A 27,990-nucleotide genomic window follows, 5' to 3' on the forward strand; every position below is an offset into this window, starting at 1 on the left:
TTTGTAAAACAAGGGAATAGTCTAAATAATTTTTTATGATAATCAACATTAAAGGGTTAGTTCACCCAAAAATTAAAATTCTGTCCCTCATGTCGTTCCACACCCGTAAGACCTTCATTCATCTTCGGAACACAAATTAAGATATTTTTGATCAAATCCAATGGCTCAGTGAGATAATTAACACTTTCAAACGCCCGGAAAGCTACTAAAGACATATTTAAAACAGTTCATGTGACTGCAGTGGTTCAACCTTAATGTTATGAAGCGACGAGAATACTTTTTGTGCGCCAAAAAAACTAAATAACGACTTTATTCAACAATATCTAGTGATGGGCGATTTCAAAACACTGCTTCTTCGAAGCTTTACGAATCTTTTGTTTCAAATCAGTGATTCAGAGCGTGAAAGTCACTTGATTTCAGTAAACGAGGCTTCGTTACGTCATAAGTGTTTCGAAATTTCAATGGTTCACATGACTTTGGCAGTTTGATTCACGCTTCGAACCACTGAAGCCACAAATTTTGTCATTTGGCCACGACTCGTACTGAACCCATACTTTTACTTTAATGTTAATTTTACAATTAAAACTTTAAATCACCTCCAGACATCCTACTCCTTATAAAACTCTCGTGATGAAAATTTCAGACAGACTCAACAAAGCTGTACAGGATGCAAAATATTGCATTATTGAGATCAGAGGTGGTGGTTAGATTAATGGTAAATATTTAAATGGCCTAACAAGCATACTTCAAATGATTAGCTTGCCAAATCTGAATCAGGAATGGGGGTCTTCCTCTTTGACACGGCTGCCCTGCTCTTGTCATTACTGGGAACACTGTCACCCACAAACAACAACTTTCCATCCACTGTAATTGCTACATAATTCAACAGATGCAGTGGAATGACCTCCAGGTAAACTTATATTTACTTTGCATCTGTTAATGACTAAAGCTTTGATTAGCTCCTCTCTTAGAGGATGAGGATCCCAGACCTCACGCTTTGTTTTGTTCTGGAGTCAAAGGAGAGATTCATACCCACTGATGCAAGAATTTTTAAAAATTAAGCGATCTTCTAATTAAGATGGGCCATTTAACGGTTTACAACCAAAGTGAAGCAATTCATTGAACTATTAATAGTGCCTTCAAAATCACAGTTTCTCTCTCTGTGCTCTAGCTTGTTTAAAATAATCTTTGTAAGGCTTTGACAAGGTTTCTGTATTAAGTGCATTAGCACAGAAATAAACATAGAATGTAGAAAATTAATGGGCCATTTTGCCTTAGGGCAAAATGGAGGACGGACCCCCCATGAGTTCATTTTTCACGGCTTTGGTTATGCTTTCAACACTCTAATTGAATTTCAATGTACATTTTAAAAAATGTCTTTATTAAAGTAACTTTTGATGTAAATTGTACCTGATCTATTGGGGCACTTCTGGTTTTATCTTGTCTGTGTCATTATAATTTTTGCTCATGACCAAAATATTATCATGTGAATTGGGAACAGAGTAATTATGAATTTTAAAAATATAAATGTTCTAATATTTAAAACTATAAAACCCGACCATACACACACACATACACACACGTATATATATATATATATATATATATATATATATATATATATATATATATATATACACACATACATATACACATACATATACATACATATATACATACATACACACACACACACACACACACACATACATATATACATACATACACACACACACACACACACACACACACACACATATACACATACATACATACACATACATATATATACACAGAAAATTATTTTTGAAAATAATTAAAGAAATATGAAAAACAATATGCAATACTCAATATAATATAATACAATATAAAATGCATATATTTCACTCATAATATATAAGTAAATATATATATATATATAAAATCATTTATATATTATGAGTGAAGTACACATATATATGTGTGTGTGTGTGTGTGTGTGTGTGTATATATATACATATACATATATACATATTATATATATATATATATATATACACACACACACACACACATACATATGTATACATACATATATACACTATATACACAGAAAATTATTTTTGAAAATATTCATATATTTTTGAAAATAATTAAAGGAATATGAAAAACAATATGCAATACTCAATATAATATAATATAAAATGTATATATTTCACTCATAATATATAAGTAAATATATATATATATATATAAAATCATTTATATATTATGAGTGAAATATATATATGTGTGTGTATATATATATATATATATATATAAAATTAAATTCAATACAATTTTCAATAGTGGTCTAGAATAGTATAAATCGTACAGTATGTATATTTGCACACAACATGTGACACTAACATGCTAGCAAATCATCTTTTCCAGACCTCACTAAGATTTAGACAGCAAATCGCTCAGTATTTACAAGATCACCTAGCGCTTTCACTACTGTCCAAACTCTTCAGGCACTGATCTGTCTAAAGAAACAAAACAATTTTCGGTTTGCTCTGAATCTCGGCTCCTGAGGCCACAGGACCCTTTGGGTGGCTGTCAGACAGCACGTCCACATGGCATCACACAGACTCATCTCATGTCAGAGAGGGGCATCTCCAGCCATTAGAATTTATCAGCACATACTGTCCCCTGGAACATCATGCCCATCCCCCGTAAGCCTACAAAACAACCAGCCTGCCTCTTGGTCACCATGCCACATCTATTCAAATCAGCCCTTCATACACAAGACTGCAGCGGAAATTGGTCTTTTGTCACTCAAGATTAACAATCTCTCCCCAAATCCCCATGGAAAATTCCATAGTTCCAATCACTGACGACTCACTGACTGGCTGTGACGCAAATGTGCCTCACGTCCAGGATGCCGACTGTACTTTTAAATAGAAGTGTTTTAGTAAAATCTATATTCACCATTTCCACTAAACTCCAGAAGGTGGGCAAAACAGGATGGCCGCTCGGATAGGTTCAAGAGTTTCATCATCTCAAGCTCAAAAATAGACCCTCAAATGAATCATTATCGGGGTTTGTGTATACACATTGAAAGTGAGACATAATCTGCCAGATGAAGTTAGCAGGGAGACGCCTGACCCCTTTGTTGTTTGGTCAGGAAAGGGAAGGTTACTGTAAACCGACTCAAGAGTAAATAATACCTATGTTTCCATAGCAAAGTCACAAACAGCCCGCAGAAACAAAGGATGAAAAGACAATTAATCTAATGATGGTCAATTTTGTTTAGTTTCCAAAGTGTTTTCGAGGGAAATTCTTTTTCAAAACAAAGAGGCAACTTCATTTTTCCAAGGAGAAGGGGAAATCAGATGTTTCAGAGATTTTGTGCTTCTTATTTCTTGAAGTGAATAGTCAGTATATTTTTCCTGGCAGACTTGCGCTGTGTTGTGACAGATATATATGGACACTGTTTTGTTATTCTGTCGAGAAACTTCCAGTATAACAAAATCTGTTTTAGGGCTCTGTAGCAAGGAAGTTTCAAAGTTCAAGATGTTTGGCCCATGCTCAAAATTTCAGAGCTATTTCATTTGTGATCTATAGGACAAGGGTTGAAGCACCATGTTGAACTTCAGACGCACTACATTTAAACAGTAACACAGATAAATGGTAACTCATCCTAGATCTGATGGCCCACAAAAGTGTAATAAATAAATGAAAGCCATTTGAGGGTTGACTTTACATTAAAACATTGCTGTATTTGTTTGAGCCTGACACGTGAAGCAAGTCAAACAAAATCAAATTTGTTTTGACAAAAAAACCAAACAAATCCAACCTTGTTTTGATCTGGTTTGGCGATCACACAATACTTGTCAGAGTGAAAATGTGATGAAAAAAACTTATTTTATATTAATTCAAAAGCTTATTTATATTATATTATATATTTGTACATATTTAAATTAAAAGCTTAATATTACTTGTCAAAATATAATTTCAGGTAATGCATTAAAGGTTTGTAAACTAATCAAGTTTTGTTTTAAAAAAATCTACTTAAAATAAACAAATCACACTAAAAAAAACTAAAGCTAAAAATCTAATCAGAAAATAATAATAATAATACATAAATGAATAAATACATTTAATAAATATATAAAACTATACCTATCATTCAAAATTTTGGGGTTGGTACAATTTTATAATGTTTTCAAAAGTCAGCAATTTAAGGCTAGGCTGCATTTATTTAATCAAAAATACAGTAAAAACAGTAATATTGTGAAATATTATTACAATTTAAAAAACCTATAAAAATAATTTGATCTATAAGTCATGACAACACATGTTTTTACATCACTTGAACTCATAAAAATAAGTTCTTTTTAAGTTATACAAGATTCAACTCATTTTTTTCAGTTTATTATAATTTAAGTTGGAATTACTTATACAGCCAAGTTGATTGTACTTAAAAATTTAACTGAACTTAAGTTTTTGTTTTTTCATTACAATGTTTTCTATTTGAATGTATTTATATACAGTAGTCAACATTTGAAATGGATCAAAACCTTTCATCAAAGTTGTCCTAAAACCTTCTTCTTAAGACAACTTTGATTAACTTTTTTGATCTACTTCAAATGTTGACTACTATATTTTAAAATTAAATTTATTCCAGTGATGGAAAAGCTGAATTTTCAGTGTCACATGATCCTTCAGAAATCATTCTAATAGGCTGATTTGCTGCACAAGAAACATTCCTTATGATCAGCTGATTAATATTTTCGTGGAAACAGTATAATATTTTTTTCAGGAATCTTTCATGAATAGAAATATAGAAAAATAACAGCACTTATTTGAAACTTTTTACATATTTTGTAAAATAATAAAATGTCTTTACTATCAGTTTTGATTATTTAATACATCCTTGCTGAATAAAAGTATTAATTTCCTTTAAAACAAAATCTTACTGACCCACAACATTTAATCGGTAGTGTATATATATATATAATTGAGTTTGGTGATGCTAATGGCTCAGAAATCACCCAGTCCACCTTTAACCTCTTTTCCAGGAAGAGATGGCTAGTAAAACGCAGCAAGACTGTCTTATCGCTCTAATACAAGAGCAAACAGAGGAGTCTTTACCGCGTGTCGTATTCGCGGCGCTGTACAGCTTACGTGGCTTTTGGTAGCTGAGAGACATGATTATTCAGAGGTAATATTTTATCTTAGCAGTTTGCAGAGCTTTGTTTGCCGTTCTTTCAAGCAGGGGATAAAAGAGCAGCCTTGGCGTTCTGGCTCTGATTATGATCTAATTGTTAACATTCAGTGTGCCTTATTATCAATCTGGTGCCTTACAATGAGCAGTTAGAGCTTTGTTAGTGTTGGCAGAAGGCTCTGAGAGAGCGATTCTGCTACTGGTGGTGCATTACAGAAGTACTAGTTAGCGCTAAGGTGGCATGAGAGGAGCCCCTGCCGCCAACGACAACAACAACAACAAACAAACAGGAATTGATGGCAAGCGTTTATTATCTGGTTTAATTGCTCATCATCTGGAGGATCTGACAGTTGTGGTTAATGAGAGAGAGAGGAGAGGTGCGGGCTGTTGGCAGAGGGCTTCACAGCAAAGAGGATGCTGGGAAAAGGGGAGGGAGAGTGGGGGAGTTTGACACCGAGATCTGGAGCAACTCATTCCAGTCGAACAGAAGCAGTGGATGCAAGCGAAATCATTTTCTAATCAAAATATCAGTCAGAAAAAGCTTTCGCTTTATTTCCGCTGAGCTCTTTGCAAGTCTATTAAACCTGGGAGTCATTAGCGCACACTCACAAAGAGGAATTAGGCCCCGTGTGTAATCAGATGGTGAACACACACAGGATGTCACAAAAACTCAACCCCTTCCTAAAGATCTCATCTGGGCTACAGGCCTGGACACGGTTCAAAAGGGGACCTCCCACACACTGCAACATCAGGCACGTACGAAACCGGTTCAAACTGACAGTCGCCAGAACGAGGCCTCGGTGAGATATAATGCTTCACATAATGCAAACATCAACTGCTTAATGGACTTTAGCTTGCAAGATCAGGACAAGACAGTTTAATATGTTACAGAGCAATATGCATATAACAACTAAATCTAAATCTCCAAACTAAACCTGTCAGGTGGGTGAGTCTGTCTGTCCTGATCACTGCTGCATAGCTGTCATAGTTAGCCGAAAAAGATGACGAAAAATTGTGAATAGATGAACAATAGGTAGCACAGGATATTGAGAACTGAGCATTTATCGTCACTGAATTACACCGAAGACTGTATTGCAGGAATATAACCTTTGATAAATCAACATAGCTGCCTTTGAAAAACATTTTCTTTTGCAGGTGTCTATACTGAGAAAATCAGCTTATGGATAGATACATTAAAAAAATTAAAATTTGTAATAATTGCAAGTCATTTTTTAGTTTGTTTTATCTGATATTAGTGGAGTTCCTAAGTCAGAGACCATGCACTAAGACAAATACTTATTATAAATTACATTACTACTCAAAAATTTGGGGTCCGTTTTTCTTTTCTAAACTTCACAATTTCAACTTTCATTCAGCAAGGAAGCATTAAACTGATCAAAAGTGACAGTAAAGATATTTATAATGTTACAAAAGATTCTATTTCAAATAAATGCTGCTGTTTTGAACTTTCTATTCTTCAAAGAATCCTGAAAAAAGTATTTTTAGTATATAAAAGTATATTAAGCAGCACAACTGTTTTCAACATTGAAATGTTTCGTTAGCAGCAAATCAGCACATTACAATGATTTCTGAAGGATCATGTGACACTGAAGAAGAATGGAGTAATGATGCTGAAACTTCAGCTTTGCATCACAGGAATAAATTACATAATAATTTTTCACAATATTACAATTTATACTGTATTTTTGTTGAAATAAATGCAGCCTTGGAAGATCTTCTGTCAAAAACATTACAAAAATGTTGTAAAAACTTTCAAAAGTCTAAGACCACTAGTGAAAACGCTTGTACTGAGCATTTTTTTTTATTATTATTTATTATAATTACATTATTAACAACAATTTGAATTCAATTCTTAAATATTTTTAATTTATTTGATATCATAAATTTTCTTTGCTTTTAATCAAATCAGTTTTTAATTGCTATTAATTCTTTGTTTTAAATCAAATGTTCAAAACCCTAAAATATATATACTTTTTCTGGGTTTAAATTAGATTTGTAAAATCTAATTTGTCAAATTTTCAATGTGGTCTCAGACTTTAGGACACCACAATTATGTATTTAAATAACATGTCATGAAGTGCCCATTATATGTCTATAGGACTATTTTTGGAATTGCTTTGATTCACAAATGAGATGTTTAGATTAGGCCTAATGCACAACTCCAAATAGTTATTACATTAATCTTCATTATACAATGATGTATGCAATAAAAGGAAAATTTGGGAAAGCAAATATACCACTCATGAGGCACACTAATAAAAAAGGCTTTTCTATTAATTTGAAAACATTATAATCAATGGTAAACTGAAGACATGAAGAAAACTGCTTCATCAGCTTTAACTTACTAGGAGGGGAACGATGCCAATGGGAAACACCCTCCCAAAAACCACTGCTGCTAAACTCATTCACAAATATCCCATTGAAAAACTCTGGCACAGCTGAAACACAGCGTATGCCTGCATTCTGCCCACTGCTGCAGATATGCACCCGCACACATGGGAATCATTAGGGCACAAAAGTTGGCGAGTGTCCCTAGCAACCAGCTGCATCTGTTTATGTTTACCTTCACGCTCCTACCAGCTAATGCCATGAGTACATCTGCTACTGTGCAACGAAGCTGTGGTTACATGCATGGTTGACCCATGATTCTGTAATTGCCCAGCAAGTAAGATAAAGAGTCAGAGCGTAACCACCAAAGCCTTCCCTTCCCTTCCAAGAGCCTCTTTCCTCTGCCAGCTCTTGTCCTGTTGTGGAAAGCTCGTTGCTGAATCTGTTCAACAAATTGAGCCGCAATTGTAAGCCTGCTTTTACAAACCTGAGCAAGAAATACTAACACTAACGAATTATATATTGCAGGTTCCAAGTCATTTAAACCCAATTTAAAAGGGTTTATATATATATATATATATATATATATATATATATATATATATATATTTGTGTGTGTGTGTGTGTGTGTATTTAGTGCTGTCAAACAATTAATTGTGATTAATCGCATCCAAAATAAAAGTTTGTTTACATCATACATGTGTGTAATGTGTATATTTATTATGTGTATTTATATATACTTAATACATATATACAAATAATCGCAATTAATTGTTTGACAGCACTAATATATATATATATATATATATATAAGTGCTGTCAAACAATTGCGATTATTTGTATATATGTATGTATGTATATATAAATACACACATGTATGATGTAAACAAACTTTTATTTTAGATGCGATTAATCGCAATTAATTGTTTGACAGCACTAAATACACACACACACACACACACATTATATATATATATACACACATATATATTAGTGCTGTCAAACAATTAATCGCAATTAATCACATCCAAAATAAAAGTTTGTTTACATTATACATATGTGTGTACTGTGTATATTTATTATGTATATATAAATACACACACATACATGTATTTATTTAAGACATATTTACATGTACATATATATTATGTAAACACAAACTTTATTTAAAATATTTTGGATGCGATTAATCGTGATTAATCGTTTGACAGCCCTAATATTATAAATATATATATATATATGTAAGCGGGGTTCAAAAGTCTATTTTGCTTTAATGTCAGTCAAAGGGAACATAAATGTCTGTTACTATTTAGTAATACTATAAATATCTTTATTATATTTATATTATTATATTTTAAGAATAAAGTAAAACATTTTAATTAGTAGTCTGACACTTTTGTATACAAGTTAACACTTTTACTAATCTTTCGTTTTGTGTAGATTTTAAATTTTTTAATTTTTTTTTAAATAAACAAATTGTGATGCTTCAAACAAAGAAGGGCTGTTATAAATCTTTATAAAAAAAATATGAGAACAAAGTTTTGGTAATGTGTGAATGTTTAACTCATATCGTTATCTATTATGACAATTAAAAACATCTCTGAAAGCAATGCAGAATTTAACCAGTGTGTGGTTTCAAACATCTCACAGATGTGCAACTCGTATGAAAAAGTAAAGGAGGGGGACATGAAAGGAATTTTTAAGCCTACACTAATAACATAATGGCTCAAAACAGCCACATGAAAGGCTTGAGATGTTGGTGTACTTTGTGCTGTTATTGTGTTTCCTGTTCACAAGTTCATGCAACAGATGCCAAAGAAAACCCTGGCGGCGTGGCCCCCCTCTGACCCCCTGGGTGAGAATTACACTGTGCTGTAGTGCAAAGCTCTAGAGGACACTTTATCCAACGCATACAAATGCGCTCTTGTTTTGTCATTTAATATAGAACGCATACTTTCAGACACAAACACAATTAGGATGAGAAAGGGTGTTCTTTGGTTTGCTCAAATATCGAGACTGTAATCACAATAAATTTTACAAGCGTCAGTGGTCTTTTTTTCCAGATGCTCAGAATTTAGAAGAATATCTTGCCTGGGTTACATTAAAATGGCCTGCCCTTTCAAAAGTCTAATTGAATTCATTCAAGCGTGGGAAATTGCGTAGTAAAGGCAAATTAACTAACCTCACATTTGAGGTTGTTTTTCCACTGAATCTGAGTGAGTATGTACATCAATGTCTTATGAATAAAATAAATTACGGCCATAAAGCATCAGTCATGCATATGAAAAATATATATATGCGTACTTTAGAGCAACTGACACTGACCTCAAAATTTTGCAAAGTTTTACACAGTGATCACTGCCTTGAAGTGAGCTGGAATGTTTTGCGAAAGCCAAACACTGAACAACACTGACCTCTTCTGGCTGTTCATCACACTGCCACTGAGAGCTTGCTAGCCAAGCATCAAAGTATAACTAAAGAGACAAAATAAGTACAATAAAATTACAGTTTTACAACAGAGATCACAACCTTGAAGGAAAAACACTCTTATGTTGACGCCAGACACCAGGCTTCATCAAGAAAACATCTCTGGTGGTTGTCCACATTATGATCATCCAGACCACAAACACCCCACCGGTTTTAGTTAAACACAGTGCATTAACCCAGATCACGTGCCGGTCATAAGATTATCTGTCATTTGTTTTTATTTTCCAGCAGTAGTCAACATTTGAAGTGGATCAAAACCTTTCATCAAAGTTGTCCTTAAACCTTCTTCTTAGGACAGCTTAGTTCTTAGGACAACTTTGATTAACTTTTTTGATCCACTTCAAATGTTGACTACTGTACCTACCCACATATATACTGTATATACGCTATGTAAGGGATAACATAGTCCATAACAATGCATAAAACATAGGCCTAGCAACAACTATTACAGTAATATTAATAGAGAAGTAATCTGAGGTCATTTTTACTAGAATCAATAACTGAGACGCAAGATGACACCAGTTGCGTTTGTAAGAAACAAGGGAGAGCGAGTCTGCGGTGTGATAAATGTCCAAATATTTCACTTATTGAAAGAACTAAGTAATTAAGTTGAATTATTATAAAAGTTTTATTATTGTTATTTATTAAGTTTATCAAGTGAAAGAAATGACATTATATCCAGTTTCTTTTATTATACACCATATTTAATATCGACAGACTGTACATATTGTGGTAACACTTTATTTTAAGATGACGTACAGCAGTTACACGTTACTACATGTATTTACTATCAGTGATGGGGAAAGTTACTTTTAAGAGTAATGCCTTACAATATTGTGTTACTCCCAAAAAAAGTAACTAATTAGATTACTTAGTTACTTTTTATGTGAAGCAATGCGTCACATTACTTTTGCGTTACTTTTTGTCACCTGAGCATGTTTTTTTGATTAAAAATTAAAAATAAAAGTTCTATTTTTGGTAAAACTAAAGGGCCTTTTACAGCAAAAGTGACATAAATAAGCCTCAGGCTGAAGAAAATGCAAATTCACGCCTGTACAGTAGAGGGCGCAGCAATAAAAACAAACATGAAACAAATGTGATGTTTAACTAAAGTCATTTTTGCTTATTGGTATGGTTGAATTGGATCATCGAAGGTCAGCAGCAAAGACATTGGTTAATAATGTGAGATTAAATATATTTCTGTAATTTAACATTTTAATTTATTATTGCACGTTTGCGTAATATTCTGAGTTTGCATTTCACTGCTTTTATTAATTTTGCTGAATCTGTTTTTGTGTAAGTGAGATGAGTAAATGCTCTCATTTAGTCTAGAACTACAATACCTATCATGTTCACACACAACACCTCTGTACTTATGTTTTCTCTCAACATGAGGACAGGAGAGCTGTCAGTCAATAAATGGGAAAACAAAGTAACTTTTGTTACTTATTTGAAAAAGTAACTCAGATATTTTGTTGTAAATTTAAAAGTAATGCATTACTTTACTAGTTACCTGAAAAAAGTAATCTGATTATGTAACTCGCTTGCTATAATAATACATAAATTATGCATAATTTCAAGAAACTAACCCTAAACCAAACTCTATAGTAAGCAAATGTAGTTAATTAATAATGTTACTCAGTACAATGTAACTACGTCACCTTAAAATAAAGTGTAACACATATTTTAATTTAAAGGGTTAGTTCACCCAAAAATAAAAATTCTGTCATTTATTACTCACCCTCGTGTCGTTCCACACCCGTAAGACCTTCGTTCATCTTCAGAACACAAATTAAGATATTTTTGTTGAAATCCGATGGCTCCGTGAGGCCTGCATAGGGAGCAATGACATTTCCTCTCTCAAGATCCATTAATGTACTAAAAACATATTTAAATCAGTTCATGTGAGTACAGTGGTTCAATATTAATATTATAAAGCCACGAGAATATTTTTGGTGCGCCAAAAAAACAAAATAACGACTTATATAGTGATGGCCGATTTCAAAACACTGCTTCATGAAGCTTCGGAGCGTTATGAATCAGTGTGTCGAATCAGCGGTTCGGAACGCCAAAGTCACGTGATTTCAGCAGTTTGACACGCGATCCGAATCATGATTCGATACGCTGATTCATAACGCTCCGAAGCTTCATGAAGCAGTGTTTTGAAATCGGCCATCACTATATAAATCGTTATTTTGTTTTTTTGGCGCACCAAAAATATTCTCATGGCTTTATAATATTAATATTGAACCACTGTACTCACATGAACTGATTTAAATATGTTTTTAGTACATTAATGGATCTTGAGAGAGGAAATGCCATTGCTGGCTATGCAGGCCTCACTGAACCATCAGATTTCATCAAAATATCTTAATTTGCGTTCTGAAGATGAACGAAGGTCTTACGGGTGTGGAACGACATGAGGGTGAGTAACTAATGACATTATTTTCATTTTTGGGTGAACTAACCCTTTAATGTCACTTTTGTTTACTTAGCATATCTATTAACTAATAGTTGATTGAAACCAGATTTCAAGAGAAGACCGGAGTTCTCACGACACCGGTTTCAGTTTCACAGATAATCAGAATGATATGCAGCAATATATGGCTGACCGTGAGTATTAGAAAATTTCAGACTACTGAATGCCACGACTGACCAATTAGTGAACCACATAATAAATAAACAATCTTTATAGCTCTAAATACACCTAAATAATCATACAGTACAAAAAGATTACAGAGGCTGTTCTAAAAGATACTATAATATTACATTATGGCAATTGTTAAACAGAAATTGCTAAACTGTAAGACACTTTCTGTCTTTTCGATTAGCGACAGGGATAGTTGGTGAACAACTTGAGAATTAAAACAAATGTTTTATGCTAGATACAAAATGTATTACTGTTCCACGTTTACTTCTGAGAGGAAACACACACAGCTGAGAGAGTTCTGAGACAGTAGCTTGTTTTTAACTGGCATGACCAACACAGTCTTAGATGTAATCATTCCCCACATGTGATTCCAATGGCACTTTGCTTGTCAATGGAAAAGATGCATGGGTCCACTTGACTGTTGTGTTGTAAATCCCAGTCTGAGTGAAAATGGTGCTTAAATGTGTAGCTGTATTTCAAATTGTGATTACATCTGCAGTGATTAATGGACTACCAATTGTAATCATGTTGTATGGAAAATCACTGACATATGTGGAGTTGGTACCTGCATTTCCATCCGTTGTGCATTATGGCCCCTCACAGTTGACACTGGAGAAGTCTCTGTCCTGTTTTAGGCTGTAAAGTATAACTGCAGTCACTTTTTTCCACCATCTCCATTTATGGTGAAAGACGAGATGATGTACTAAGAGCCTCAGTTGTTTGGATTTGTTGGGTTGGTATTATGCTGGTTTCTTCATCTGCTGTCTGTGATACTGTAGATATAGTCTTTAGTGGCACGAAAGGAGTAAACTCTTTGTTGAAATCAGCTGGCTCATCTGTAATCCCCTCAGCAGAATGTGTTGTGAAATTAGCTTCTTTTGGGTCATCGTGCATCAAATGTGACTTTAACATCTCTGAAAAACAATTGTATCAGTTTTTAGTTTTGAATACCTGATTGAGGATTCAAACAATCGAAGAGACACTAACCTGAACATGGTGAGGTGTTTTCCATGGTCCAGAGCATTTTGTGATTTGTCTCTTTAAAGGTGAGAACAGCGTCTATCTTGTAGAAATTTTGCTGAAGTTTCTCACCTTCTTGACCAATGCACTCCTAAAAATACATTTAAAAACATTTATAGTTTTAACCAATTGTAAATGATAAATTAATAAAACAATAATTTTAAAATAAATGAAATAAAAATGTAGAGATCTTTATTTAAAAGCTTTAAAACTCTTAAAAATGTAATGTATTTAAGGAAGTGATCTCTCACGCGTATACGTCACTCATTGTTTACACAGTGCACAAACATTGTAGGTACGACGGCTAATCAACTTGCGCTTATCCGGATTGTTCAAACCGACTTAAAACTAAAAGATTACATTCTCTCGCTCAAACTCATTCGGGAGTGGTGACTTTCCACCATTCCAAACTTCTGAGCCTGCTCGCCTGAAGTTATGGTTGATTGCTCTTCGGCTGGATATCAACACACCCATTAACGTACTAAAGTTGTTGAGGGTCTGCAGCGATCATTTTTCCCCTGATGATTTTACATACCCAGGAGAGGGTCACGTACGACTCAAACCATCAGCTGTGCCTATGGTTTTTCCACATCCAACTGAGGCATGTGAACTGAGTTTTGATGTAATAAAACCATGTTTTTTAGTGGTTTACTTCCATTTGTATAACAACTGTTGTACTGCAGGCACCATGTTTAAACTACGCCAGAGCACCTCACACTCCGGATGCTCAAGGCAGTTGGACATAGTGGTGTATTAGAGGTAAAAAATGATATAAATACTGTTCGGTTTCTCACACAAACCGATCGTTTCGTGTCTTAGGACATCAATGTGTCGTCACGAGCCGCAGGGTTTAATTTGGATTTGTCTGTGCATGTTTTTTTTTTACTCATAGATTTTGTTCCCATTGACATGCATTATACGACTGACAGACTGCAACGGTTGGAGTTAAAAATCATCATTTGTGTTCTACTGAAGAAACAAAGTCACCTACATCTTGGATGCCCTGGGGGTAAGCAGATAAACATCAAATTTTCATTTTTGGGTGAACTATCCCTTTAAAGTTTAAAAGAACAGTATTTATTTGAAATAGAAAATGTTTGTGATATTTAAAATATCTTAATATATATGGTCATTTTTGATCAATTTAATGTAAAATTGCTGAATACAGGTATTAATTTCTTTCAAAAAAATCTTTAATGGTAGTGTATATGTATAAATTTATACACTACTAACCTTTTTCTGTTGAATGTGGGACGTGGGAATGATAAGCTGCACAAAGTCGCTCGTCTCTGACCAGGTGAATGTGTCAGTCTGTTCCACAATCACACTGCTAACTGACAGCGTCTCATTTTGATATCCACCTCTCTTGGTCAAGCCCATGCGCCGTTTATAGATATGTAGCACCGTGTCTTTAGATGGCAACTGGTTCACTGAAAGAAACATGCAGAATGGCTGTTCAAACATGTAAGTGACAGAAAAATTGCAAAATAAAGAAGATAAATGCTATGATATGACCATAGTAACAAACCATTTGGGCAGGTCGCCTCCATGCTGTAGGCATAATGGCCACTGACCAGTTTGAGAGGTAAGAAATGTCCTTCAGATTTGAAAACCTAAAAGATTAGAATACTTTTAATGCAAATAAACCTCGATTAAATAAGAAGTTTATAGGCAAATCTTTAGCCAGTTTGGCTACCTTTAACTAGTGGTGGAAATGGCCGAGATTCACTGGGGGACCCTTTTGTGTTGTTTATATTTTTAAACCATAGATGCAGAAAATCCCACTATATTTATGTATGAAATTTGCAAAGCATTTGGGGGCTATTATGTGGATAAAAGACATTTTGAAGTGGAACTTAGTCCCCTTGAAATTCACTCCTAAATCCCCATCCATTTCCAGCCTGGCTTTTAACCCAACTAAAGGATCAAAATCCACATTCAAGGACCAAAAATATGCCATTCATTTACAAACCACTAGGTGGCAAACTTTAGTAAATAATTCTAGTTCAAGCAGGGTAATAAATGTACAAGGGCTGGGGGCAAAACAACAACAACAACAACAACAACAACAACAAAAAAGCAAACGAAAGTGACAAAAATACTCCTTAAATTGAAAATGATGAAAAATTCCCATTTTTCCCCTTTTGAAGTGTCTGATATATATACACAAATGTTCAAATCTTTATGGTCAGTATTTTTTTTATTCAGTAAGGATGCATTACATTGATCAAAAGTAAAGACTTTTACATTAAAAATATATATATTTCAAATATAGAAAATAGAATATATTAAGTAGCACAACTGTTATCAACACTGATTCTTGAGCAGAAATGATTTCTGAAGGATCATGTGACATACTGGAGTAATGATGCTGAAAATTCAGCTTTGTCATCACAGGAATAAACTACATTTTAAAATATAATAAAATAGAAACAGGTCTTTTAAATTTTAATAACATTTCACAATACTACCGTTTTTACTGTATTTTGGTCAAATAAATGCATTCATGGTGAGCATGAGAGATTTCATTAACACTTTCTATGAAGACCATGCTTATAATGAATTATAGCTCCATTTATACTTATTTATAAGCAAGTATTACTATTTTATAAACATATTTATAAAGACTTATTAAGACCTATACCGCATTATAAGAAGAGTTATAGTTATATTTATATTATTTATATAATTAATTGTAAGTAATGCATTTGCTTTTTCAATGCTTATGTTCATAATCCATTATACACTGATTTATAAGTATTAATTAGTCCGTTGTATGGTTCCATGAATGTATTTATAAAGATGCAACCTGCATTGCTATAATGTTATTATATTATAGTTACAATGACTTTTTATTCAGATTTATTTCTGTCAAATTAGTGAATATATTGTTAATAACCATGTTGTGTTCTTATAAATACTTATTGTGAGTAATAATACAGTTACTAATCTCTAGAAATGCATCATTGATGGCTTTAAGTAAAGTGAAAACACAGGATGCATTTTTCCTAAATCAAACGTTAAGAAATCATGAAGATGTGTTCATTATACATTTTAAGTTGCTTACTTGTAAATGTAACTAATGAACAATAATTCCTGTAGTAATAATAATAATAATAATAAAAAAAAAAACAGAAATCATTAATACAAACAGTTGGAAAAAAATTTATCTTTTTTAATATTACATACTTGCAGAACACTGCAACAATATTTTTAAAGTATAATTCGAAACTGCTATAAGTAATATCATGCAAATGGCTGAGGAGATACAGATTTTAACAAATCAAAATTACCATTCATGACCTCTAATGTAAACATTAGCCATTAAAGACACAATTAATAACTAATTGGTACAGCACACAAATATCTCTGGAACTATTTTATATTTGATCATTTATAAATCAGATGGTAAATGGATTGTGAACATGCACATTGAAAAAGCAAATGCATGGCTTATAAGTAATTATAAAAATAATGTAAATGTATCTATAACTGTTCTTATAATGCAGTATAGATCTTAATGAGGCTTTATAAATATATTTATAGAATAGTAATACTCACTTGTAAGTAAGTATAAATGGGGCTATAAATCATTATAACCATGGTCTTCATAGAAAGTGCTACCGAGATTTCTTTCAAAAACAAAAACCCTTTTGCATGGTAGTGTATATATATTTCCTAATATTTTATTGTAGGCCTACTGTAGTTATACATGATGACATAAAATTGAGAATAGAGAATTTATTTAAATTTACAGGTAACAGACTAATTATTCAAATTTGATTTTAATAAATTGATTAAAATTTACTATTTGTCAAAAACAGATACATAGACACAGTGCCAATTTATGTCATTAGAATAAGCAAGATTTTTTAAAAACTTTGGGTGGGTGAGGGGTTTGCGAATATTGCCACTCATATTAAAACATATAAAAAAATTCAAATAAATTGTATTTTTATTTTCTGCTCTATTACAAATTCTCACAGCCACAATCTGACAGCACAGTCTTACCTGCACAGGACTTAAGACGGTGTCCCTCCTCCCTTGAACTGTTATGTTTGGTTTGTGCATTTCAACATTTACTTGAATAAGACTGGAATCCTCCAAAGCCACCACCAGACTCCCTCTCAAGGCCAGAGACCAGTCGAGCTGAGTGGAAAAATCACATCAGAAATATTTCAAATTAGATCCATTTATCTCTTGACATCAAATACAACATTTATTAGAAATTACCTCATTATTCCAGTTATCCACAGGGATCTCTCTGGTAACCTTGAACACAAAAAGAGCTTTGAAAAAATGAAAAGAGAGAGAGCAAGAGAGGAATTATCACATCAACCTAATTCTTACCTGAATGAAGTCTGAATCACACTGGATGTACTCTCTGTTAGGAGGCGCTAACACCGCTGGACACTTCATCATAAACTTTTGAGTCCTGCCTCCAAAACGACTTACTCTCTTCAGCAGGTTCAGCACAATCACATAACTGCCATGCTGAAAAATCATGTTATTCTGTGATGCAGTGATAAAAAAGGGACAGATTTTTACCTGTAACACAATATGTTTTAGTGACAAACAGGGATATTTTCTGACCTCTAACTGTACAAAACATCCACTGTACATGACTCTGAAGATGTAGTTCTTGTCTAGATCTCTGTGCAGGGCAAAGCCACATGAAGACAGCTGATGGTTTAGATTCTCCATGGACACCAGACCCACTGGTAAGAGCAAGAGATGTATAAAACTATTGCACAGAACATATTTTAAAATACATGTACAGAAACTGTTTTTATTAGTGTTTAAAATGGTTACACACTGTCTGCGTTACTGTGTGACATAAGGAACTCTTAAAGTAACTTAACATATATTATTTATAAAAAAAGTCTATATTCATAACGTTTTAGTTAACATATAAGTTATATATAAAATATTTTATATACTATTAGATTAGATAAACTTAATTTATCCCCCAAGGGGGAAATTCACGTTTCATTATATATCTATATTTTTTTCATTATATATTTGAGTGTCCTGTCCTATATCACATATAAATGACAAAATAATTATGGGTCAGTGACGTGACGCTAATGTTTTGTGTCCATATGGAGTTAAAATTTTAAAATAAATTAACAAATTGCTTGCATTCATCCTCTTTTTTGAGGACCAAGTCTAAAATTTCTGATTTTAATTCATTTTGAGAGAATATTTGGAGGATGATTGCAAAAATGTGGTGTAACCGTGAAAACTTCATACCAAATAATTTATCCTGTTTAAAAAAAAAAAGGTGAAAATCTCAATTAAAAAAACACTTGAAAATAGTTCCAAATAGTAGGTTAGTTTATATTACATCTTTAATCAGCATCATAAACTTGGGATATTTGACTAAATTGGTCTTGGCTTGTAATAGGAGTCAAATGGTGTAACCGGTTACACCATTTGACATTTCAATTTAAAATCAAATTTGACAGGCATTATCATGGACACCTATGTAAGCACATGGCCTTGATGGGAATATTTCTAAAAGTTAATACTCATGTCACATGGTCTTCTTGCTCAATTTTAACAAAATGTCTCCTTAAATGGTGGTTACACCACATTGACACTCCAGGAATTTCACATGATTCCCCAAATTAATTATAATATTCAGAACAATGGTGTTCCATTTACATTTATTTACTGAGAATTATTATTGAGAGTTTATTTATTAAGAATTTCACCTTTTTTTAAACAAGATCAATTATTTGGTACAAAGTTTTTACGGTTACACCACATTGACATTTTTGCAATCATCCTCCAAATATTCTTCAAAATGAATTAAAAACAGAAATTTTAGACTTGGCCCCTAAAAAAAAAAAAAAAAGTAATTTGCAATTTTATTTTGAAATTTTAACCTTTTTAAATTTAACTAAACCATACGGACACAAAAAACAGCATCACGTCATTGACTCTTATATCAAAGTGTAAAATATGTGGATACCATAATGATTTTTTTTTCAGAAAACCTTTATTTTACTGATGAAAATTTGATCCTTAAATCACAGATCCTTTTGTTTTCTTCTCTTATGTTAAGTTCAGTATTTCAAACCCCATATATCTCACCTTGAATCCTTAATATTCCAGAAAGCCAAAGCCTCAATCCCTCAATTCTCATTCTATGGATCCAAAGTTCCATGTACTCAGAGAAACATTCCACATCTCCCTCTAGGAAAATGAAAATCAGTCATTTCTCCTTAATTCTTTTACTACAGTGCAAAGAGCAACATACTATAAATAATTACCTGTCATGCTTGCAGATGGACTGCCCATCCAATCTCTCTTCTGAAGTCGCAAAACATTTCCCCATATGGGCAAAACGAAGTGTCTATATGAAGAAAAACACAACAATAATAATTTCAGTAATATCACAAGAGAAAATACTTCAAGCATAAGCATACAGTTACTTACACTGTAATAAGTAAAACTCTCGTGAGCATCAGCATGGCTCGTTGCACGTTGGTTCATGAGGACAGAGGGCTGATACAAGTGCTTTTATACTGCTAAAAAGTCAGCTGTGTTTGGCTTTTTAGGTTGCATGTGAGTGTGAGAGCAAGAAAAGCTGACACACCTCATCATAAAATTAGGCTATACAACATGCACAAGTGTGAAAACAGCAATGGAAGGAGGGAAACCTGCACCTGCATGGCAATAAAAATCTCTCTTCCTTTCTTTCTTCATTCACTTATTATGCCTTACATGAGGCTTTATCTTTTCCAAATAAAAATGTCTTCATGAATTAGTTGTTATCAAAAGCTTTGCTACAGTGCTTTTACGCTAATATTAGTCTTTCTGTTTATCCCGAGGTTCACCGTAGTCAACCGGATCCGGGCCGTATCCAGGTGAGACCAAGGACCTGCACCTTGACACGACCACAACGCAGCCCTGACGGATCAGCAGAGATTGAGTCAACTAGATCATCCACTGTGAGGGCCTCATCGACACGACAGCCACGACACAGTTCCTCAACAACCGTCCATACCGGCGTGATGAATACGATCCTCAATTGGATGGAACTGAAATAAATACTTTTAATGTTGCGATCCTATTGGACTTATGATAGCAACCTGAATTGTAACAAAGCACTGTTGGCCAGAGGAGAACTGGCACCCCGACTAAGCCTGGTTTCTCCCAAGGTTTTTTTCTCCATTTTAACACCAATTTGCCACTTGTCTGCCACCTAATGTCACCTGATGGAGTTTGGGTTCCTTGCCGCTGTCGCCTCTGGCTTGCTTAGTTGGGGACACTTGACTTGACATTTGATTTCAACAGTGCTTTGATCTGCCCTGCATTGACACTATTCTTTAAGAGCTGCTGTGCAGCCAAACAATGTACCAGTTATCAATGTAAAGCTGCTTTGACACAATCTACATTGTAAAAAGCGCTATATAAATAAAGATAAAGGTGACTTTGCAAGACTGTGGCACAGTAAACCATTTTTGCTATAAAATTGCATATTTGTCAGTATCATTGTGGGCAGCATATCATATATCTGGTCCTGTCATTCTTAGCAATTGCAGAACTATAAAGAAACAATTGGGACACCCATAAGAAGGCTGACCAAACCATCACAGATCCCCAAAGTGAAATATTGTGTGATGAAGCCTTTCAGCGCCTCAGTTGCACACTGCACTGCTAATATTTGTCTTTAAATCTATTGTTTCACAGTGCTTTTGTCTGTTCTAGGTCTGATGTAACAAACCTGTAAGATAAGAGGAGAAGCTTTCAATATTACAGTGGATTCTCGCATATTTGACATTATTTCAGTCTCTTTAAATGGAAATTACAACCCCACCGGCCCTTCATAATCATGAACAGACAAGACAGAATCACACCATCTGATACAGTATACCACAAATTATGTTATGCGTTAAAAAAGTTAACATATTACATTTGCAAACCCCTCCATGTGCTGCGATGAGACGCTCCAAACTTATGATGTCATTCCTTCAGTGACGCGTCTGGGTGGCCATTTTATCAGTTTAGGGGGTCGGAAACAGAAACTGGATGCATTGGTCCACTCGTTTTCTTTATTTTTTATTAATTTAAATCGCTTGTTTTAATCACAAGCGGTAGATAATTGTGTACAGTCGATGAGTAGGTATTTGCAAAGCGTGGCAGTTGGCGGGAACAGGGTGCGGCGCGCCATTTATTTCTATCGTGCGCGCGGTTAGCAAATAGCTTAGCTTAGCTAATGGCACCCCGCATTCATTGACAACAGTCGCACGCAAACAATAGATAAAACACTTGTTGCCATCAAATTTGTGGTTGTGTTTACTTTTGAAGTCTTTCCGGTTTACTACTTTCAGTTTCAGCTCGGTTGGTTGTCTTGTAACTGAATTGTTTATCTGCTCGGAAGCTGTTAGCACAGTTCTCGGTGTTATCATGACGGAGTGTTATATTCGCGTAGCGGAGGATGAGAACGAGGAGCCGATGGAGATCCCGTCCGAAGAGGACGGCACCGTGCTGCTGTCCACCGTCGCCGCGCAGTTTCCCGGTGCTTGCGGCCTTAGATACCGTAGCCCCGTGTCTCAGTGCATGAGAGGGGTCCGACTAGTGGAAGGGGTTCTTCATGCACCTGAATCAGACTGGGGCAATCTGGTGTACGTGGTTAATTATCCAAAAGGTATGATCAGATCTGGTAATACTATGTTTATCTGATTGCAAGGACATAATTTGGGAATTGTTGATGCACATGTCATCAATTGCATATTGATGTGCATGTTAATTCAATCTATTTGATTTTTCACTAATTGAATGCTCTTTTCAGATAACAAGAGGAAGATGGATGAAATGGATGCTGCATCGGCTGTGAAGATCAAGAGAGGTGTGCAGAAGACATCAGATTTGATTGTGCTTGGGTTGCCATGGAAAACAACAGAGCAAGACCTTAAAGATTACTTCAGCACTTTTGGAGAGGTGATCATGGTGCAGGTTAGTATGAACAAACCTAAAGGGGATGGTCCACCCCAAACAAACAAAAACTAAAATTTACTCACCGTCATGTCATTATAAACCTATATGATGGGTTTCATCTGTGGAGCAGAAAGGAGAAGTTGGAGGACGGTCACTGCCGAGGACATTTTAAGGCTGTTGAGTTCTAGAGAGAGAGAGATGGAGCCCGTGATGCAGACCAAAGAGTTGTATTATTTTTATGTAGAATTAAATATGACCCTGGACCACAAAAACAGTCAGTTTTTGTAAATTGAGATTTATACATCATCTGAAAGCTGAACAAATAAGCTTTCCATTGATGTATGGTTTCTTAGAATAGGACAATATTTGCCTGAGATATTTTAACTATTTGAAAATCTGGAATCTGAGGGTGGAAAAAAAATCCAAATATTGAGAAAATTGCCTTTAAAGTTGTCCAAATTAAGTCCTTGGCAATATATATCCACTCACTTGATTATATATCCACTCACCATTTGATATATAGTAGTCAACATTTGAAGTGGATCAAAACCTTTCATCAAAGTTGTCCAAAAACCTTCTTCTTAGGATAACTTTGAACTTTTTTGATCCGCTTCAAATGTTGACTACTGTATTTTACAGTAGGAAATTTACAAAATATCTTAATGGAACATGATCTTTACTTAATATCTTAATGATTTTTGCCATAAAAGAAAAATCGATAATTTTGACCCATACACTGTATTGTTGGCTATTGCTACAAATATACCCGTCCGACCTATGACTGGTTTTGTGGTCCAGGGTCACAAATAGTGCATAATTTAGAGGTGGATATTGTTTAGTACTATGAAATCCTCTCAAAATACAAAGTATTAAAGAATAAATATTATATAGTACCTTTGTTTCACTAAAAAAAAACAAAAAAAAAAACTATTGTCTTCGGTCAATTTCGACTGCTGAGGATCACAAGTGAGGAATACAAGAGGGTTAAGAGTTACCATTCACTTTTCATTTGTATGGAAAAAGCCGCTCAGAATTTGGCTATAAATAGCTCCTTGGAGTTCCATGAATGAAAGAGAGTCGTATAGGTTTTTAAAAGACATGAGAGTGAGTAAATAATGACAGAATTGGGTTCACTCTTACTCAAATGTAGTCATGTATCATGCAGTGTGACACTGAGTATTACCTGTTCCCTCAGGTGAAGAGAGATGCAAAAACTGGAAATTCCAAAGGATTTGGCTTTGTAAGATTTACAGACTATGAAACACAAATAAAAGTCATGTCCCAACGGCATATGATCGATGGAAGATGGTGTGACTGTAAACTCCCCAACTCAAAGGTATGTCTACAACACTGTCACATAATATCACACATAGTTCACATTTTGGTATATGGGTCATTGACGAATACGGTTTTTAAAAGTGTAAAAAAACATAATGGAGATATAATTAAGTGTTAACAATGAAATTGTGGTTTTTATAATCAATTAACACTGATTTTGTCATTTTTTTTTTTTACAAGATGAACAAAATTTGTCACCAAAAAAGTCATTCAGTTTAACCAAAATTTCGGTTTTACCAAATGACATTTTTGGGTTTTTTTCAAAAAATGCTAACAGGCTGATATCTAGCTAGCTAGCAAAAGGACAATCAAACATTTAATATTTAGTACAAGTTTTTTAAATATTACAAAGTTTTCCATGTTTTATAGCGGTTGTACTGAATGACCTGATGTTTCGGGACATGCGTATGAGCAAATGAAAACAAATTTTTCAAATAGTTAAAAGAGGTTAGTTACTTTGCTTCATGACCATGTGGTCCTTTACAGGTGTCTGAATGATGTCACATCCTGTCACATGATATTGACCGCATGACTTGATCCAAAATGATCCCTTTATATTGGTTACTCCGAATGACATCAATTAAATAAATTTTTCCGGACATTCTTTCTCATAACAAAGAAACAACTTCTACACATAATTTTAATACCATTTTGCACTATGTTGATATATGAGGTTATAAAATCATGCCAGAATGAAAAATATATACATTTATTACATTTTAAGATATTTTAATCACAAATGAAATGGCTGTATTGGCCTTTGGACGGTTAAACCGAATGACCTTTTGACACTTCAAAATCTTTAAAATACCTTTATATGTTGCAAAATATAATTTAAACCTTTTGGATTCAATAAAAGAGATCTAGTTGTACTACCTTACATACTTTGGATGTCATATCTTTGTTTTTTATTATTATTATTATTAAGGCCACGTCATTGACCCATATAAGTTATTTTCGTTTAGAAGTATTAAGCTCTTTCAGATTTAAATTTGAACATATACACATTTCATCTTTCAAATGTTTTGTGATGCCCTTGTCGTTATGAACACTGCATGAGTAGACCCTGTTTTCTATTAAATGATCTAGTATTTCCTGGAACAGGCTGGTCCCGATGAGCCTATGAGAAGCAGGAAAGTGTTTGTGGGCCGTTGCACCGAGGACATGACAGCCGATGAGCTTAGACAGTTTTTTATGCAGTACGGCGAAGTCACAGACGTGTTCATCCCCAAACCTTTCCGAGCTTTTGCCTTTGTCACCTTTGCAGATGATCAGGTCAGTCTCCTATCTGTTTTGGTCTCGTGATTTCATTCTCTGCTTATGTTAACGGATGTTTTTTTTCCCTCCAGGTTGCCCAGTCTCTGTGTGGTGAGGACCTGATCATCAAAGGAACCAGCGTGCACATCTCCAACGCTGAGCCTAAGCACAATAATAGTAGGCAAATGATGGATCGTGGGCGATTCGGGGGGTTTGGGGGGCAGGGCTTTGGCAGTAGTCGCAGTCCAAACAGCAATGTGAATTTTGGGGCTCTTAGCCTGAATCCAGCCATGATGGCAGCTGCTCAGGCAGCCCTCCAGAGTAGCTGGGGCATGATGGGAATGCTGGCCAGTCAGCAGAATCAGACAGCCGCCTCTGGCACTACCCCTAGCGGGCAGAACAGTGGTAATAGAGATCAGAACCAGAGTTACAACCCAAGCAGCAATAACTACAACACCGGCAGCTCAGCTAGTCTCGGGTGGGGGGCAGGTACTAATTCAGGCTCGAGCAGTGGGTTCAATTCTGGCTTTGGGTCTAGCATGGAGACAAAGTCCAGCTGGGGAATGTAGAGAGATTTGAACTGGGTCATGAAGTATCCTAATATCTAGGTTATATGGTAAGTATTTTGAGAGAAGAAAGTTTAGTCCGATATTATGTCCCTTAAATATTTGCCTTTGATTTTGTAAAACTGAATGTTCTTCGTATACATATAATGATTGCTCTTTAAGATTCATTTAGTGGTTGGAATTGTTAGGAGTGAAATGAACACTATAAGATTTTTTTTTTTTTTTTTTTTTTTCCCTTATGGATAAAATTTATTTTGTGTCAGGCATTATTTCAGTAAGCCCACATATCTGAGCATCCAGTACATTTAAAGATGCTCCATGTGGAAAGCAATTTGAGTTGTTCTCTGCAGTTTTTTTTCCCTCAACGTTTTTTATGGTCAAGCCTTCATAAATCTCTTCTACAGTTCATCACCTCTTTTCCAATTTCCCGGGAAGAAGCCCCTCGTTGGCCGCAATGTTCGAGCGATCTCAGTATCAGTTCCCTTCTTCCCATGTGTAAATGCTTTGCCATCAAAGAGCACAGCTTCACTCTGCATATACTGTGTTAGACGGTGGGTGTTGTCTTTTTTTTCCCCTTTTCATGGATGAAATCTGTCCGCTTTTTTGAGAGCTGAGAGTGATATGGTGATGGATTGTTGGTGCGCCACGAGTGAGAGACTGAATGAGCGAACGCACTGAGAGAGAGAGAGAACTTGAACGCAAGTGTGCGATGCCGAAAAGCGACGTGATGACTGTGAGAAGAACCTGTGTGAGCGAGTGTGAACAGAGGCAGCGAGTGTTTTTTCTGTAGGACCATCAGAAGGACATTCATTTACATTCTTCCGTCCCTCTTGTTCTGTCTACCTTCCTCCCTTTTCTGATATTGCAATCATATTTAAAGAGCTGCATTTAAAAAAAAAAAAAAAAAAAAGATATATGTAGTGGAATGTTTAAGTGATCTACTAAATATTTGTGTTCTTGCTTAATTTGATGTGAATGCTGTGTATGGTGTGTGTTCTATCTCGCTGTTACTGAACTCATATGTGTGAACGTGATGTGATGCTGTCTGTGGGCGGGGCTCTGGGAGTGGGCGGTGAATGAGGGCGAGCGTGAGCTCTGAGTGGCTTAACTGGGGTGATGTATTGATGATGAAAGTGAAGAAGAGGTTGCTTTTGTTAAGTGTTTTGAATGCTTTTTATATGTTTTGTGAATCTAAGGGAACTCGAATAAAAAAATAATAATTTGACTAGTTATTTTGATAGTGGCTTATTTGTTTCAAGACATTAATTGAATTGCAAACACTTATTTAATTCGCATGTATAGGAACGTTGGACTCGGATGGCCCAGGTTTACCTCAGAACCCTGAGTGAAGTCAATAATGGGAGAGCTGAAGACTGAAGTTCACACAGTCCATCTGTGGAGACTGCTGCTGTATGCCTTTAACCTGAAAAGGGACTACGTCACTTCACTGTAACCAGATTTCCCTGGAATCCTTATTGAAATTTCAATGGACAATTCCCAATTGGCCGGAGTGCATGACTAAAGACAGTACAAGGCCAACTAAAAGCAGAGTTAAACCAATGCGTTTATGGATCAGTCCCATCACAAATGACTTAACATCCATGCTTGTGTATATCCAGCTCTGTTGTACGCAAGACGTCAATGCAGTCATTGATCTTGCTTTTAAAGTCGTCCTTTTGTTTGATTGCTTTCACATGATCTGTCCCACTGTAAATATAGTTTACTTAAAGTTGAAAAGGCCTATTTTCCATACAGTGTCCTGTTGTGGGTGAACAGATAGGATTTTGTGAATGAGGTTTGTGTTATCAATGATTTGAATCACTGACAGAATTTCCATTTTTTTTCAAAATACATAATAAACATACACAGATGAATTGTATCTGTTTTTATTTTTAGCTGAAAGGTGTAATTGTAAACATTTCATGTAAGTCTTTTTAAGTGTTAACTCATTTAACCTACTGGTTTAGTACATTGCAGACATACTATTAAATAGTTTTGCTGTGTCTTGTTTGTGGAAATATCACCTTAAAAACTGCAGGTAGTTTCACTGCTGAATATAATTACTAACCTAATAAATTTTTAAATTTCTTGCTAAACTTTAAGTGATGATTTAAAGAAATTGTCCTTATTTTTTTTATTTTATTTTTTTTCGAATCATTTACATTCTTTCGTAAACATGTATTATT

General features: G+C 34.6%; 2 protein-coding genes and 1 long non-coding RNA gene across 14 annotated transcripts; 2 read left to right on the forward strand and 1 right to left on the reverse strand.

Moving 5' to 3' along the window:
- The first annotated feature begins 5,647 nt into the window (after positions 1-5,647).
- LOC127504829 (uncharacterized) lies at positions 5,648-20,677 on the forward strand. 3 transcript variants are annotated; one of them, XR_007927458.1, is made up of 4 exons: positions 5,648-5,988; positions 14,587-14,703; positions 17,681-18,415; positions 20,534-20,677. It is a non-coding gene; the product is annotated as an uncharacterized LOC127504829 (long non-coding RNA). The 3 variants fall into 3 exon arrangements; XR_007927459.1 differs by having other exon boundaries at positions 5,649-5,988; positions 18,345-18,415; XR_007927460.1 differs by lacking the exon at positions 5,648-5,988 and adding an exon at positions 14,293-14,453.
- On the reverse strand, positions 12,518-21,753 carry c22h1orf127 (chromosome 22 C1orf127 homolog). 5 transcript variants are annotated; one of them, XM_051879873.1, is made up of 11 exons: positions 20,139-20,540; positions 19,973-20,055; positions 19,794-19,895; positions 18,288-18,412; positions 18,045-18,188; positions 17,928-17,966; positions 17,706-17,843; positions 15,223-15,307; positions 14,928-15,124; positions 13,662-13,785; positions 12,523-13,588 (listed from the first exon to the last, which is right to left on the reverse strand). In XM_051879873.1, the coding sequence occupies exons 1-11, from the start codon at positions 20,171-20,173 to the stop codon at positions 13,353-13,355; spliced, it is 1,308 nt and encodes a 435-aa protein (XP_051735833.1). In that variant the 5' UTR covers positions 20,174-20,540; the 3' UTR covers positions 12,523-13,352. The 5 variants fall into 5 exon arrangements, 3 of the variants coding, with proteins under 3 accessions (XP_051735831.1, XP_051735832.1, XP_051735833.1); XM_051879871.1 differs by having other exon boundaries at positions 12,518-13,588; positions 18,045-18,412; XR_007927452.1 differs by lacking the exon at positions 20,139-20,540 and adding an exon at positions 21,619-21,753 and having other exon boundaries at positions 12,520-13,588; positions 17,706-17,966.
- tardbpa (TAR DNA binding protein a) lies at positions 21,701-27,906 on the forward strand. Of its 6 annotated transcripts, none has more exons than XM_051879879.1 (7): positions 21,703-22,353; positions 22,498-22,661; positions 23,839-23,979; positions 25,086-25,256; positions 25,331-25,415; positions 26,209-26,355; positions 27,107-27,807. In XM_051879879.1, the coding sequence occupies exons 1-6, from the start codon at positions 22,113-22,115 to the stop codon at positions 26,301-26,303; spliced, it is 897 nt and encodes a 298-aa protein (XP_051735839.1). In that variant the 5' UTR covers positions 21,703-22,112; the 3' UTR covers positions 26,304-26,355; positions 27,107-27,807. The 6 variants fall into 6 exon arrangements, with proteins under 6 accessions (XP_051735836.1, XP_051735839.1, XP_051735835.1 ...); XM_051879877.1 differs by having other exon boundaries at positions 21,706-22,353; positions 25,071-25,256; XM_051879875.1 differs by having other exon boundaries at positions 25,071-25,256; positions 25,331-26,355.
- The last annotated feature ends 84 nt before the right edge of the window (positions 27,907-27,990 follow it).

The sequence above is a fragment of the Ctenopharyngodon idella genome, chromosome 22 (genome assembly GCF_019924925.1).
Source record: "Ctenopharyngodon idella isolate HZGC_01 chromosome 22, HZGC01, whole genome shotgun sequence".
NCBI lineage: Eukaryota > Metazoa > Chordata > Actinopteri > Cypriniformes > Xenocyprididae > Ctenopharyngodon > Ctenopharyngodon idella.

What these genes read in the sequence shown, in the direction of transcription:
- tardbpa (XM_051879874.1), top strand. Translation starts at nt 22,113, where the DNA reads ATGACGGAGTGTTATATTCGCGTAGCGGAGGATGAGAACGAGGAGCCG. An exon ending in GAGAGGTGATCATGGTGCAG is followed by an intron (nt 22,662 to 23,838) that starts GTTAGTATGAAC and finishes CTGTTCCCTCAG; the next exon opens with GTGAAGAGAGATGCAAAAAC. An exon ending in TCACCTTTGCAGATGATCAG is followed by an intron (nt 25,257 to 25,330) that starts GTCAGTCTCCTA and finishes TTTTCCCTCCAG; the next exon opens with GTTGCCCAGTCTCTGTGTGG.
- c22h1orf127 (XM_051879871.1), bottom strand. Translation starts at nt 20,173, where the DNA reads ATGCTGATGCTCACGAGAGTTTTACTTATTACAGT. An exon ending in AGAGTTTTACTTATTACAGT is followed by an intron (nt 20,056 to 20,138) that starts GTAAGTAACTGT and finishes TTCTTCATATAG; the next exon opens with ACACTTCGTTTTGCCCATAT. An exon ending in CCCACATTCAACAGAAAAAG is followed by an intron (nt 13,786 to 14,927) that starts GTTAGTAGTGTA and finishes ATGTATTTTTAG; the next exon opens with GAGTGCATTGGTCAAGAAGG.